The 14,532-nt window shown below is 34.0% G+C and overlaps 1 protein-coding gene and 1 non-coding gene across 3 annotated transcripts; both read right to left on the minus strand.

Moving 5' to 3' along the window:
* Positions 1–1,097: 1,097 nt before the first annotated feature.
* On the minus strand, positions 1,098–8,996 carry LOC125832656 (nuclear pore complex protein NUP96). Of its 2 annotated transcripts, none has more exons than XM_049511857.1 (6): positions 8,908–8,996; positions 6,090–8,674; positions 5,660–5,783; positions 4,686–4,828; positions 4,134–4,231; positions 1,098–1,512 (listed from the first exon to the last, which is right to left on the minus strand). In XM_049511857.1, exons 2-6 carry the CDS (start codon positions 8,625–8,627, stop codon positions 1,317–1,319), a joined length of 3,099 nt encoding a protein of 1,032 aa, XP_049367814.1. In that variant the 5' UTR covers positions 8,628–8,674; positions 8,908–8,996; the 3' UTR covers positions 1,098–1,316. The 2 variants fall into 2 exon arrangements, with proteins under 2 accessions (XP_049367814.1, XP_049367813.1); XM_049511856.1 differs by having other exon boundaries at positions 4,686–4,831.
* Positions 2,944–3,049, minus strand: LOC125832729 (U6 spliceosomal RNA). The gene has a single exon (XR_007443256.1). It is a non-coding gene; the product is annotated as a U6 spliceosomal RNA (small nuclear RNA).
* Positions 8,997–14,532: the final 5,536 nt, after the last annotated feature.

A 14,532-nucleotide genomic window follows, 5' to 3' on the forward strand; every position in this document is an offset into this window, starting at 1 on the left:
ATAGAGATATTATTTAATTAATAAATTAGTATTTATTAATTAATTTTTTTTTTTTGAGATTCAGTAAAAAGATTTATTTTGATTATACCGTTCAGAGATGAAACTTCAAAAAATTTAAATGAACCCTTTTGTGAAGACGACATTCATGATTTTGAAGTCATTAATAATTTTGGTTATCTCAATAAAATAAAGTGTGTTATATTATCCGAGTGAAAATGATACATTTTCAAAGGTCCATTGGAGCTTTAAAAAAAATTGTGAACACTATCAGAAAAAACAATATTGATGAGGAAGTTGAAGACGATACAATACTTTTAAAACCAATTACGCATAAGAAACCACTTTATCGCGTCTAGAACTCTTCACAACTTTTGGTGCAATTCGAGAAAAGCACAACAAAACTTTTGGATGCAATAAGAAAAATTAAAAATAAACTTCACCTAGATTTAAATTTTAACAAAAGAAAAAACACTAGAATCACATGTAGTACCCACAGCCTAATGGATTGGGGGACTTCTAATCCTAGCGACATTTTAGTCATAAAAAAAAATACTAGAATCATATTTTACTAAATTACTTTAGATATTTTTAATAATTTTTAAAAATTATTAATTTATAATATTAATAGGGCTATATATTTAAATTGTCTTAATATCTTTACTTATTATTTAAGAATCTTATTTTATTTTTTATCTTATCTTTATATAATAGTTCTATTCATACTTTATTTTTCTGTATGTTTATCATTCAAATTATTGATGTGTAACATTATGTAATAACAAAAAAGGATATCTATCCAAACGAGGTAATCATTAAAACAATAAAATACATTATGAAACAATAAGTAATAACCCTCCAAATTTAGTAAGAAATAAACAGTAAGATAATTAATTTCCCAACATAACTTCGACTTCAAATAAAGCGACCCCTTACTACTTTCATCATCGCTCGTTTAAGATAATAAATAAATAAAAAGATATGTGAAAGAATACTTATGGTACTAAATATAATTTATAGCCAAATAACCAAAACTTTCTGGCTCGAGTACCAAAAGAATGTTAACAAGCAAGTACAATTAATCCAAATCAGGTCTCCGATACATTGTAACAGGTTGATTCATTAATCTGCAATGCAAACTTGTCCAACAAAACCCAAACTTTTACAAGTACAGGATTTACCAAAGGTAACAGAAGTCCTCGGGGAGAAGGATTATAACATAATGGGTTATTACTACACAAATGTTCACATTTTTATGACGTATAAACATACAAAATTTTGTTGTTAAAATAGAGTTATGGGGCTTTGACAAAAGGGAACTATGACGGCACCTCAGAAAGGTAAGATGTAAAAAGAGACACAGCATCCTGCAAATGGTATGCACGGGTATCTTCAGGTATGGGTGCCTTGAATATGGTATCGTAGCAGCTTAGCTGGACCTCATTTGATGAACTTCCACCGCTATCAGAAAGCAGCAAATTGCATATCTCCTCAGCCATTTTCGAATAAACCACCCTAGAGACAATAAACATACATTAGCTCAAACTTGTTACTTTAGGTGCTCAAGCATACAATAAATGGACTTAAAGCATTCAAGGATCATGTCAAATTTTCATGTTTTATGGAATGATTTACCTCAATATAAACGAGTTGACATAAAGCTCTACTGATTTAACCATAAGTGAGAAGATTTTAGGTGACCAAGGGCCATAAGTTAACACACTCTAAGGGCAGTAGAAACATAGAGAACAAAACAGTGAAAATATTAACCCTTCGAGGTGACCCAGTGGTTTGGGCTTGGGACTTCCATGTTGGAGGTCTCAAGTTCAAAACCCCTTGCCAGCGAAAGCAAGGGGTTTGCTTTCTGGGTCGAGCTCATCACAACGGGCTTTTGCCTAGTGCGGATTACCTCTCCTATGTGGTTTGCGAGCTATTGCATAGGAGCGGGGGTTTTACCCTGTGCGCACCCAAAGGGTAGCGGCTGCAAGTTTCCCTTGTCATAAAAAAAAAACAGTGAAAATATTAATTACTACATGCAACAATTCTCTCTTTATAACATCCATGCACCGAACTATTATTTTGAATTTTAAGGCCGAATACCAAAGAAACACCTTTACTCACATTGATTTGTAATTTTGTATTCCCAACCGCATTTTTCATCCAAATACTTCAGCTTGATCAAAACAAGTCCTCGTGACAATTGACGAGCTTATGTGTGGTATTAATTAGGCTGAGTTGGACAAAGTGAATGTACAACTCCCTAATTGCAACTCTTCAGTTCCTTTACCCAACTCCTCTCATGTCCTTCAATTCTATTATCTCCTTCACCAGAAATCAGACGGGGACTTTTATGTGTTGGTTGTTGTTGATGGTGGAGATTGAATCATTGAACAGCTAAGATGATTTGATTCTTGGTTTGATTTTGAAATTTGAAGTGGTTATGATGCAGGGAAAGGAAGAGAGGATAACAGGTTTCTGTAGAGGTGAAGGCTTTGGGGCTTGAAGGCATGAATTGGATAGCAAGCCAAAGACCCAGATGAGTCATCTGAACTGGTAACAGGCAGTAACTCTTTCAGCGTTTCCGGTGACAGAAAAATATTAGGAAATTCTGCTAAATATTTGACACATTGAAGTAAAAGAAATGTGAGAAAACAGTAGGAGGACAAGGGAGTTTAGGATGTGGAAATTTGTTTGTTTGGATTTAGTTGAAAATTGTAGTATTTCTTGGTTGTGAATTGTGATGATTAGTTTATTTTTGGTTGACGTTACAATATAGGGGGAGATGTACAGGGGAAGTGAAGGAGGAAGAGGATTTGTTTGGTTTTGGTTGAAGAAGATGACGTGTCAGGAGTTTGTCTGATGTGGATATGATAAGTAATCCACGTCAAGGTGAATGTGGAACTTCCAAGGTTAGAGGCATTTGAAAAACTTATTTTGATCAAGTCGAAGTGTTTGGATGAAATCCCATAGATTTGTGTGTGTCATCCTTGTGCAGGGGCCATGCTAATCTTCACTGTATTGTTCCAATTTTATCGGATATCCCCGAAGGAACAAGTTTGGATGAAATCCCATAGATTAGGGGAGCAAAAAAATAAATTGGTGCAAGTATAGGTGTCTATATGGCCAATTGACCTTTAGAAATGGTAAGATGCACCTAATATGAGTTCTGCTAAGCATGGCCAGTCTCAAGCCTAGAAAATGGGAAAGGTTTGGTAGGTTAATATGAATCTTCGGATACTTAGGCATGAATAGATTGGAAATGATTCAAGGGATTTATGCAGCCAACAAAGGATTCCTATAACCAACCCCTTTTTAGTTGGGGATTGAAGCATAGTTGAGATGACACTAGCTAATAAACAAAGTTGAAGTATTTATTATTTTGGAACTGGAATAAGATATATTCATTAAAATGGCATTACAAACAAAGTTGAAGTTTTATACCAGCTAGATATGATCTTAGGGATGAGTAACGTAGTTTATCGTTGTCTCCAAAAATTTTGAGTCCATTTTTATATGATGATTTATCTAAGCAGTTTGTTCCAGGCTCCATGTAAAAGACAAGAAATTGAACAAATTTGTTGGTCTTTACTCTTTATAGCTAGGAGAGGTCAAGAAAGAAAATCAGCTCCTAGGTATAGATGACACTAGTATGTTTTGCATAGATATAGGAGGTGTAATTAAATATATTAATGACACTGAAAACAAAGAGCATTTCCAGTCCACAGTATTCCCAGCCGGATTTTAATTCACTAAATGTGAAGTAGAAACATCAAATATTTAAATGTAGATAACAGACACAGGAAGCTACTTTGTCTCCCTCCCTATACTATTTTAAGAAAATGAAAAACAAATGACTTCTTACCTCACATTCTAGATTTATTCATCATAAAAAACAATACCATGTGAATATTAATGCTTTTATGTTTGGTAACTGGTAAGTAAAAGATAAATTAATACCATATTTAGTACTTAGCTGTTACCGCTTTACTATCCTAAGTAACAAACATCTCACACTTAGATATGAGAAATAAGGGTTCAATGAGATGGTGGGAAGAGAGAGGGGGTTCTAGCAGGAAGCAGTCAACTTTTCCAACCACATGTTTCAGTATTAACAAATTAATATTGAGTAACATTACCTCGCTTTGACAGGCAATCTGTTTGTCCAAACAGCCAAAGAATTGTTTAAGCGACTGATGAAGTCTGCACAAGCATTGTCTTTGTTTTCTATAGTGTCCTGCCAATAGAAACGTCTGCTTTGTCAATCTCTTAAAAGATATTAGAATAACTAGGAGATAGGATTATAAGCTTCAACAAATAATCTTGAACAGGTATTCACTCTACTTCCTATTACTATGCAGAGAAAAGACAGGTAATCACTTCTCGTGAGATTGACCAGTATCAATTGAGCAACCATAGAGGTTAGATCCAGCTCATGAACTGTGCTCCAACTAGGATGAAGTATGAACCTCCTTTTTTCAGAAGCTGTCTTCTAGTCATTACAAGTTGATCATTGATCAAGCTGTACAGCTACAGTTAAAATCTCATTCCCGTTCCAGTTTTCCTATCATTAAATACATGGGCTTCCCACAACCACCAGGAAAAAAAAAATTGTTCATGCAACCATCACACAAGCACACTTTGATGGATTCAAACACAAATAAGTAGATTATAGAGAAATTTCACGTTACTTGATTCATAGTGTCACTGTCCTCCTGCAAAGAACTTCTCAACAAATAAAAAGATATATATATTCCAGCTCCCAGATCCCAATCTTCAATTTCTGATTTGTGATCCTCCATGGAAGCTGCTAGCCTCCATATTTCTGAGTGTTCTTCTGTGTATAAACAATGTTAGAATGATTTAGCACATCATTTTTTATCGAAATTCAAGGTTGAAAATTGAGATACTTCTAGGGCAACGGAATGTAGTCAAGAGTTCTTCATCAACATATCATACTCGGTCCTCTGTGCAGTTACCAAATCTGATTAGCACTTATTACATTTAAGTGTGTGGTTTATCACGCTCATGATAACTTCGTTGCATATACCACGATTTGCTCTCTCACATTAACAGTTATTACCTTGCGATGTGTGGCTTATTCAGCCCATGGATAATTTCATTGTATATACCATGATTTTCTTAAATACGCACTTTGAGTAGAAGAGAAAATGGCCATGGCCATGCCCTCTCTCTCCCTCCCTCTCTCTCTCTCTCTCTCTTTGGTAAGTAAGAAAATGATAATTTATTCATGTGGGATAAATGTTAAATCTGTGAAGAAGCCTGCAAATCAAATAGGTGATGCATAATTGCATATCACAGTATATGAGGAAAAACAAATTGTATAGTGAGACATTTAGACTTGAAGGCGACTCAGACTGCCATAGAAAGACAACTTTTATGGTGTCCGTGTTTCATTAATCCTATTCCAAAATATTTAATAAGGTTCACGTAAGAAAAAGATTGATGATGGAAGAAGATAGGGGAAACGCAAAGCCGGCAGAAAAGCATCCCAATGGAACTGAACTGAGGTTATAGGATCACTACAACAAATATTAAGCAGATAAGAGGTACATGTGCTGAATAATGAAATAGCAAGATATAAAGATGAATCTAAAAGATCAACAAGATATAAAGATGAATCTAGAGATTAACAAATCTATACCTGATAGAAAAAGAGAATGAGCAACTGAAGTCATAAAAATAGTGTGCGCTTTCTGCCACTTTCCGCACTCCAAAAAGTGCTCTAGGGCTTTGGAGAATTCAGAATAATAATTAAAATATGTTGCCTGCAATAGAGTAAGACAAGGATGAAAAATATGATACAAGCAGAAAAGTGATCCCACACCAGTGACAATCAATTGCATGCAAAGTACTAATTTGAAGTAAAAGTACTAGCATTCAACTAAAGCATTCCAAAAGAAATATACACTGGAAATTTCCCTCCACAATTTCAGCATATTGTTAAACCATCTTGTCAGAAACAGCAACCAAAAATATCCCAGTAACATAGATTGGCATTGATTTGCCAGAAAGTGGAAAGCGAGAAGCATGGATCAATGTAAAACTGAAATCAAATAAGGGCACCAACTCACCAAAGCCTCGTTCAACCATGCTAATGGAATACCTAGATCCTCAATAAATTGTCGCTGCAAGTCCTGAGAACTCCAAGTTTCACAGTACTGGAAGAGTATTTCCCTAATAAGAGCAGCTTGCAAATAAGGACAATCTTCACGGTGAGGCATGTGAAGCACCACATAGACAGCCCAATGACATTGACCAAGGCATAGCAGCTGAGAAATGAAACTAATGTCTAGCACATGAAGATCATTAGAACTGAAAGCACCAATGGCTTCTAAAACAGCTCGCTGATGCCAGATCATATGGTAGTCGAGGGGATCATTTGTTGAAGCAAAGGCACTGAACATTGTCTTTAGAGCACTGAAATCAATTTCTTGATTGGCATGAAGAAGCATAAGATAGTAACCGAGGTCAAAATGTTTCACTGCATGCCAATTCATTGACACTTCTATAGGTCCTTCATCAATATAAACTGGAACTGGAGATGGAGCTTTTCCTTCATTAAGAAGTCTCTGATATGTGCGGAAAACAATAGGCAATTCAGTTTCTGGTGGAAGCTGATACCACATCAACAACCCCAGAAACCTTTTCCAGTCAATGTCTACATCATGCAATGCTCTATGAATGTTGCCAGCAACCAACTCAAGAACCCTTATCCTCTCTGTCTCAACAAAATTGAAGTCCAGCCCATTCACTCTCCAAATATCAAGCTGCCTAGCAACATCAGAACGATTAACCATTGAACCACCAGCTTGGCTAAGAAGACATGCAAGCCGCACATCTCCTCTAGAAGCCGCCAGTTCCACAGCAGCATCAAGCTGCCGACCAGTTAGAAGTAAAAACATATGTTGTAGATCACTTGAATCATGCAAAGAACTTACTTCTTCCTGTACCCTATGACAAACACTCTCTTGCAACCAATAGCTGAATGCTGCTCTCCTTATCAATGGAAGTGCTTCTGGATCAACATCTGAAGCAGTTTCTCTCGCATCAGGTATCATATCTTCCTCATCCTCATCTTCAAGAGACTTTAATTTCCCACTCAATTGTCTTGTCGAGAAAAGCACTTTTATTAATTCCCAAATCATTGCTTGGTGCATCAGAAGAACACGGGATGCTGGAGATAAGTCAGGAACCTCCAATTGCCTCTCAATGACACCAATGTAGCTCCGACATACATCTGAAAGCATTAGACGATCACACACAAGTCTTTGAAGCTTTAACGCAAAGGGTCCCTCCCCGAACTCTTTGGTTTCATGAGTAATTTCCTTGTGAAGATGGAGGGCTGAATCAAAACACAAATCAACAAGTTCCTCCCTAAACTTTTTATTTTCATCTCTAGCTACTTGGTCAAATGCAACCTTCTCCAAGTTGATTATTGAGGACAAACATTGATTGTCTTTACTACCAACTGGAGCGCCAGAATGAATAAGAACACCATTAGGCCCCCAGCCAACTCCAAATGATCTACCCATGAACAATCCCGCATCAACAACATTACAAGAGTAGGTTCCACTTAAAGGTGTTTGCTGCCTGACATCCAGCTTGAAACCTTCAGTCTTTGTTGTCTTTAGAAGCACACCCTTATTTTGTTGGGTCAACAAAATGGACCCAGGTGAGTCCGAGCCAAAACTACCATGTTTGTATTCAATCAAAGCCAATGGAGTCTTGCGAGTTAAAGGTGGACTAACTCTCTGGAACTTATGCTGCAAAGGGGATTTTGAAGATTCTTTACTGAATTGTGGTTTTCTATCAAAAGGAACACCATGATAATCATCTATATCTTCTTCTTCTGCTGGAAACATCAGCATTCTCATTTCTTTCATCTTTACAGGATCTAACCCAAGATGGGCAGGAAGAGAATGTGAAAGATCAGTTGTATTGGCTAAGAAGGTTTCTTCATCAATGTCAGAAACATCTCCTCCATTCATATCCGCGGGATCTTGAACTTCTGGAGACACACCATCAATTATCATATCTTCATCTTCTTCCTCATCATTCAAACCAAATCTGCTGAAATGCTGAACGAAGAATTTCCATTCTCCATTTGATGGATCAAATGAGATAAAACGCGCTCCTTGTCTCTCTGTTCTAAGTCTTAATTTCTCCACCAGTTCTCTAGAAGAATCCACGTCATAGTGTTTGGAGGATCGTATTTCCAGTAGCAAAGTTACTTCAGCAGGCTTGTTAAGCCCCATGCCAACTGGGGGCTTGTCATTTTCATCTTCATATACAATCACTTCATGTCTGCTAAACTTAACAATTCGATCCAAATCCAACCCCCTAACATCTGTTTCCCCATAAAATTTGACAAATCCATAACCAAACCTCCCAACAGTAAAATTTTCAACTTTACTGCAATACCCTGAGCTCATAAGCTCCCTAACAGCCAATTCACTCAAGCATGGATCAGTAAAATAATCAGGAGATCGCAAGGTAGGTAAATCAGCTTCGTTCTCGCCCAAAATCTGATCTAAAGCAGAAATTTTTCTTCTTTTACATTGAGATTGAGAAACAATAAGTTGTTCAGGAGTCCCTAACTCAACCTCCATTACTATGCTACTTCTTCCGAAACTTCTACAAGTTTCGTTACAAGTGCCTGATAATCAAATTCAAATGCACATATTAAACTTCCATGGGTAACGCAACAGTAACAACAAATTGGCATGATTCAGACTAAAGAGTTTAGGGCATTGAATGTGCGAAAAAACGAATCAAAGCAAAAAAAAAAAACAGAAAAGAAGCAAAGCAGGTCCCAAAACCCTAATAAGTTCGAATCAAAATCTACCACAGAAAACGACGAAACAGTAGTAGAAAATGGAATGAGCTTACCTTCGACTAATGATACAACAATTAGGGCTTCTTAGTTTCCCTACTTCATGAATGTGGCTGAGACTGTGGAGCGAGATGAAGGGTTTTAGTTTGCTTTCTCAATTTCCCAAACTCCCGCCCCTACCCCTCTTGCGAACACTCTGGTCAGTAGCACGTGTGGGCACGTGATGCGTTAAAGGGTATAATAGGAACTTACACTAAAATGTATTATTATTTTATTTAATACACAAATGAGTAAACTCTACAATAAATTCTTATCTGAAATAGCACTTATATAAATTTTCTCATAATTAATATTTATATTACTCTAACCGTCTTTTAAACAACCATTTTGTCCTCGTTTGATTCATGAACGAAAATATATACTATGATTTACAATGCAAAATTTATAATACTATATTTTTTACTATTAAGTACAGATGTTTTGTTTAGTTCCTTAATTGAAAAATGAGATATATATTGTTTATAAAAAAAATAAAATGTGTTTAAGTATTAGAAATTACGAATTAAGTTTGGTTAAACTTTTATTTTGAGTTTTAACATTGGACTTTGTGAAGGGATTTTCGGATATTTTTGTCATTTGATTATTTTAATTGAGAATTAGTTATTAATTTTGGTATTATGATCCCATAATCTCACATTCTGAAATAAATAATTATCGACTAAAGACAAAATAAAATAATTCTACATTTTATCTAAAAATAATTATATCAATAATTATTTCAACTTCAAAACTTGTAACGAATAATTTTGAAATCGGACATCCTATGTTAGAAGTATTTTGAGTGAAATAATAATTTTACTTACAAAAGCACTAAGAAAGAAAGCAGTAGCTAAAATCCCAATAATGAAAGTTTATGCATGAGTGTCATCATTTTGCCTAACGTAAAATCTGCCTTCATCATTAACTTTTTTTTTTTACACACACCATGTTTTATATAAGTACTTCTTACTTAGTCACATCAAGAAAGGACCTACAATGAATTGGTATGGCAAATTCATGCATGCAGAATGATCAAGAACAAAAACATATTCTCATGATTTGTACTTAAAAATCACTTAATGAACATTAAAAAATTAAATTATGAATCAATATATACTTCCAATTGAAGATAAGTATGAATAAAAGATCCGAGCAAATTAAAAATAATAAAGTTGATATCTCTAATAAATTGTCATTATTTTATACCTATATGTGGTATCGCTTTCTTATTTGCAAATAAGCATATGATTACAAGTGAAAATACAAGTCCCTTTTGTTGCATCTGAAGTTGCTCGTGGTAGTCTAATCATAGAGGAAAATAATAGTAGTTCATTAATAATTACTATAATATTATGTTGAATGCTATTTCATTTTACATGAAACTTAGTATTCATAAAAATATTGCATTTGGTAGTTTTGAATTTTAGTTTTAAGTGGTGTGGGACATGAATCACTAAATCCCATATTTTATTTAAGCCCTTCAATTATTAATTGGAAAACATGCATTAAGCATTTAATTCAAGGTTGTTTTGTTCATGTGATAAATGATATTGTTGGCTATGTAGCAAGAGTTAATGGGAAATGGAGAGAAGATAAAAAGAGAGGAACTTGGAAAGTTGGAACTTGAAAAGTCCTCTTATGCTTTAGTGAAAAGTCATTTCTCCCTCATCGGTAGTGGAAAGAAAAATAGAAGAGTTTAAATATAGAAACACTCCTATTAATTGTTAAAAGGGTTGGAAAGAGGGACCCCCCTCGCGCTGTCGTCATCGCTCACTCGGCTTCGGCTTTGAAAAATGATCGAGAGATTATTTTTTGGACAAAGTTGTTTTAATTATTTAGTTAATTAATTAAATTAAATTAAATGGCCAAAACATTTCAATTAATTAGTTAATTAACCGAAACGTTTCGATTATTCAGTTAATTGATCGACTCGACTCGACTCGACTCGGATCCGCGCGTGACCCGTTTTATTTAAATTCTTTCCCATTTTATTTGAATTTCCCGCTGTTGGAAGTGACTGTTCTGAAAGGTTGCAACTTTCAGAAACAGCCATGACCGTTTGAAAGGTTGCAAACTTTCATGAATGGTCGTGTGGATTTTGAAAGGGTTGCAACCTTTCGAAACCAGTTCCTCTTGCCTATAAATACATTGATTCTTCATATTTTTTCCTTACGAATTTTTCTGATTTCTTCTTCTTCTTCTGCACAAAGTTTCTTCGTGTACTTTACTGTTGTTGAGTGGTTCACTGACACCAGAGTTTTGGGTATCAATACACTGGTGATTGAGATCATTCTATCCTGGGATGACATATTCCAAATCAAACCTCGGATACTAGAGGGGAATAATTTCCTCAAGGGGACACTGTGTATTCAATGGGCTTGATCTTTTCCGTTCTATCTTTTTCCAGATTCTGGTATGTTTTACAGATTTTAGTTGTTCTGAATTAATTTCCATTCTTCTGTTCTTATTGGTTCATTAAAACTTTGGTTACTTTATATTTCTGCAAAGTTTATTGTAATCAGTAATTCTGTTTTAAACACAGATTGGCAACAATAGTAGAATAAAATTTGAGATTAACTTTATTCCATGGATACTTGATTTGAGGTATTAGTTAACTTTGGTGCTAATTTATCCGATCATTTATACTGAAATAATAGAATTACTATCTCGTATAAAAGATGAGATAAAATAACCTTATGAAATATCTTTGCTTGTTTGATAAGTAAGATAATCATAATTATGAAAGTAATTATAAATTAGTTAATTAATTTATTAAATTTGGTAAGAGTTAGACGAGCCGGGCTATAATCATATTATTTAACACGTTTTAACGTTACTTATTTTGATCCAAATAAATTTAAGCTATAACAATTTGTTTATTAATTCAATCTATTTTTACGTACCAATCCACTTCAGACTATGGAACTGTTACATCAAATCTCCAATGAAACATGCATATGGATGATGTAACACAAATAAATGTTGTATCCTACGTATGGTATGTCTATTTAGAGATAAAAGTCAAATATTTCAGCTACAAAACAGCTTGCAGAAACGCGTGCAGGGAGAAAGCGGCTTCAGGACCAGCTTCAAATTTTATCGGGTTCTCATTTTTAAGATGATGGATTCAATTGCAGATAGTAAAAAAATTAATTTTTATTCTTACATGTATTAAATATTATTTTTTTGAATGGAAAGAGACATTTAGAAATTGATCTATTCCAAAATTACTATGTAGAAATATATTCTCCTTCACTAATTAGGCTAGGTTATAATTTTAACAACCACATTAGTAGAGGTGGAAACAAAATACCTTCTCTTTTGATCATTAATATATACTTGACTTGAATTTGTTGAAATGATTCTAAAAGAAAAGAGAGAGAGAAAATTGTGATTTAAAATCAATTATATTGTAGACATTTTATTGTTTTAAATTATTTTATTGAGGATTAAAATGAAAATTTTAAAATAAAATTATTTTTGAATATATATATATATATAGAAGTGTTATTCTTTTCAAATTAGATTTTTATAAAAGTATACCATGGATTGAAAGAGATAAAATATATCATATTTGTTGATTACCACTAGTATTATATATATATATATATATAATCATAACTTTCAGCTCAGGATTAATTAGGTAGCCCATAAGGTATCAAATGAAAGATATTTGAATCCTCTTTCCAACGCCATCAAGTTTGCTAAATTTCAAATTTGGACGAGGAAGATATGCCGATATATATATATGGTCTAGTACATGAAACTCATGTCCTTATGCTACGAGGATAAGGTCGCATTTTATTATGTAATCTTGTCCGCGTCAGTCAAATATGTACATGAATATATATATGGTAGTAAGTCATTCCCATGTGAATAGTTCCTGTCCTATTAAGAACCTAGCTTAAATCTTAAGAAAGGTACATTTAAATAGAGACGATTTCAAGATTTGAAAGCTTTAAATATATTATGTCGCTTTAAACGATAAAGTATGCATATGAAAATGGTGTCAATATTCACATAGAAAAACTATAATTGATATTTATCAAACAAATTATTTCACAAGTAAGGCCTCGTCTTGTTAGTGTAGTCAAAAATTTAGTTAGAAGAAGCCTGATGTTCGATTCTACTAGTTAACCCTAACGTTTTTCAATAATAAATTCACCAAAAAAGAATGTCCACATGTTAAAAAATGAATCCGACAAAATTCAAACTTATGTCCTAAGAGAAAAACCTGATAAACTTTAACCGCTAGCATGCACCTTATACTGGTGCCACAATTAATATTTATACAATATAATTGGCATAAAATTGTGATATCTTCTTGTATAGCACTGGCGGAATTTCATATTGTGCGCTAATCATGCTTTCACCACACAACCATGCACATTAATGACATTATTAGGCTGGCTTGAAATGATATATTGATGGGTACTGTTAATAAGTAATAGGTCCATTCCTAAATCCTAACTTCGCATTCTGATTTGTCTTCACCAAAACAAGTACAGTACAAACAAGTTTATTACTAATCCATATTCTTGTATCCACACAAACTCCTTTCCTTTTCTACTTTTTTCTTTTATAAAATACAATAATTGTTTTCTTATTAGTATTCTATCGTTTGTTTTGGTTCATTAAGAAAAAAAAGAAGACATTTTTACATTTAGGGTGTGTTTGGTATGAAGGAAAACATTTTCCGAAAAATGTTTTCTAATTTTTTCATGTTTGGTTGGGTTAAATGTTTTAGAAAATATTTTCCAAATCAACTCATTTCCCTCAAATTTAAGAAAAATGACTTCCCTTCAAAACTTAAGGAAAACATTTTCCAAAACTTTCTTTCAACTTTAAATTACAATTATTTTTTTGTTGAAAAAATCAATTTATTTTGTCCCTACTCTCAAACCAGACCCCAACCAACCTCCCCCCCCCCCAAAATAAAAAAATAAAAAAATAAAATTAAAGCTTGTTTTTAAATTTAATTTTTTTACCCCACCCTCACCCCCTTCAAAAAAAAAATTAAAAATTATTTTTAAAAGATATTTCTAATTTCAATTTTTTATTCTTTTACCCCCACCCACTACCCTCGCTCCCCCATCTGCTCCCCTATCAACCCCCCTATCAGCCCCCCAACCCCCTTCAAAAAGAAAAAAAATTAAGTTTGTTTTTAAAAAATATTTTCAACTTCAAAATTTCATTTTTTCACCCTACCCTCGACCCCCCCACCCACCCCAACCCCTACCAGCCCCCCTGCCCCGCCAAAAAAAAATTTAAGTTTGTTTTTAAAATATTTTCAATTTCAATATTTCATTTTTTTTCACCCTACCCTTGACCCTCCCACCTACCTCCTACCCAGCCACCCACCCACCCACCCCTACCAGCCCCCTCCCCCCACCCCCAAAAAAAATTTAAGTTTATTTTTAAAAAATATTTTCAACTTCAAACTTTCAATTTTTCACCCCTACCCTCAACCCCCCTCACCCACCCCCCCACCCCCATCCCCAAAAAAAATTCAAGTTTGTTTTTAAAAATATTTTCAATTTCAAAATTTATTTTCTACTCTAGTAAAAATAAAATATATTTTTCATCCATAAATCAAACACTAAAAATATTTTCTACTCACCAACCAAGCATGAGAAAATAAG

Source organism: Solanum verrucosum, unplaced genomic scaffold, assembly GCF_900185275.1.
Source record: "Solanum verrucosum unplaced genomic scaffold, falcon-dt-bn FXZP01000009.1, whole genome shotgun sequence".
In the NCBI taxonomy this organism is placed as follows: Eukaryota; Viridiplantae; Streptophyta; class Magnoliopsida; order Solanales; family Solanaceae; genus Solanum; species Solanum verrucosum.

Coding starts and splice junctions, on each gene's coding strand:
- LOC125832656 (XM_049511856.1), bottom strand. CDS start 8,627: ATGGAGGTTGAGTTAGGGACTCCTGAACAACTTATTGTTTCTCAATCT. Junction 4,832..5,659: donor TCATTCTCTTTTTCTATCAG/GTATAGATTTGT, acceptor GTTTATACACAG/AAGAACACTCAGAAATATGG. Junction 1,513..4,133: donor AGATTGCCTGTCAAAGCGAG/GTAATGTTACTC, acceptor TATTGTCTCTAG/GGTGGTTTATTCGAAAATGG.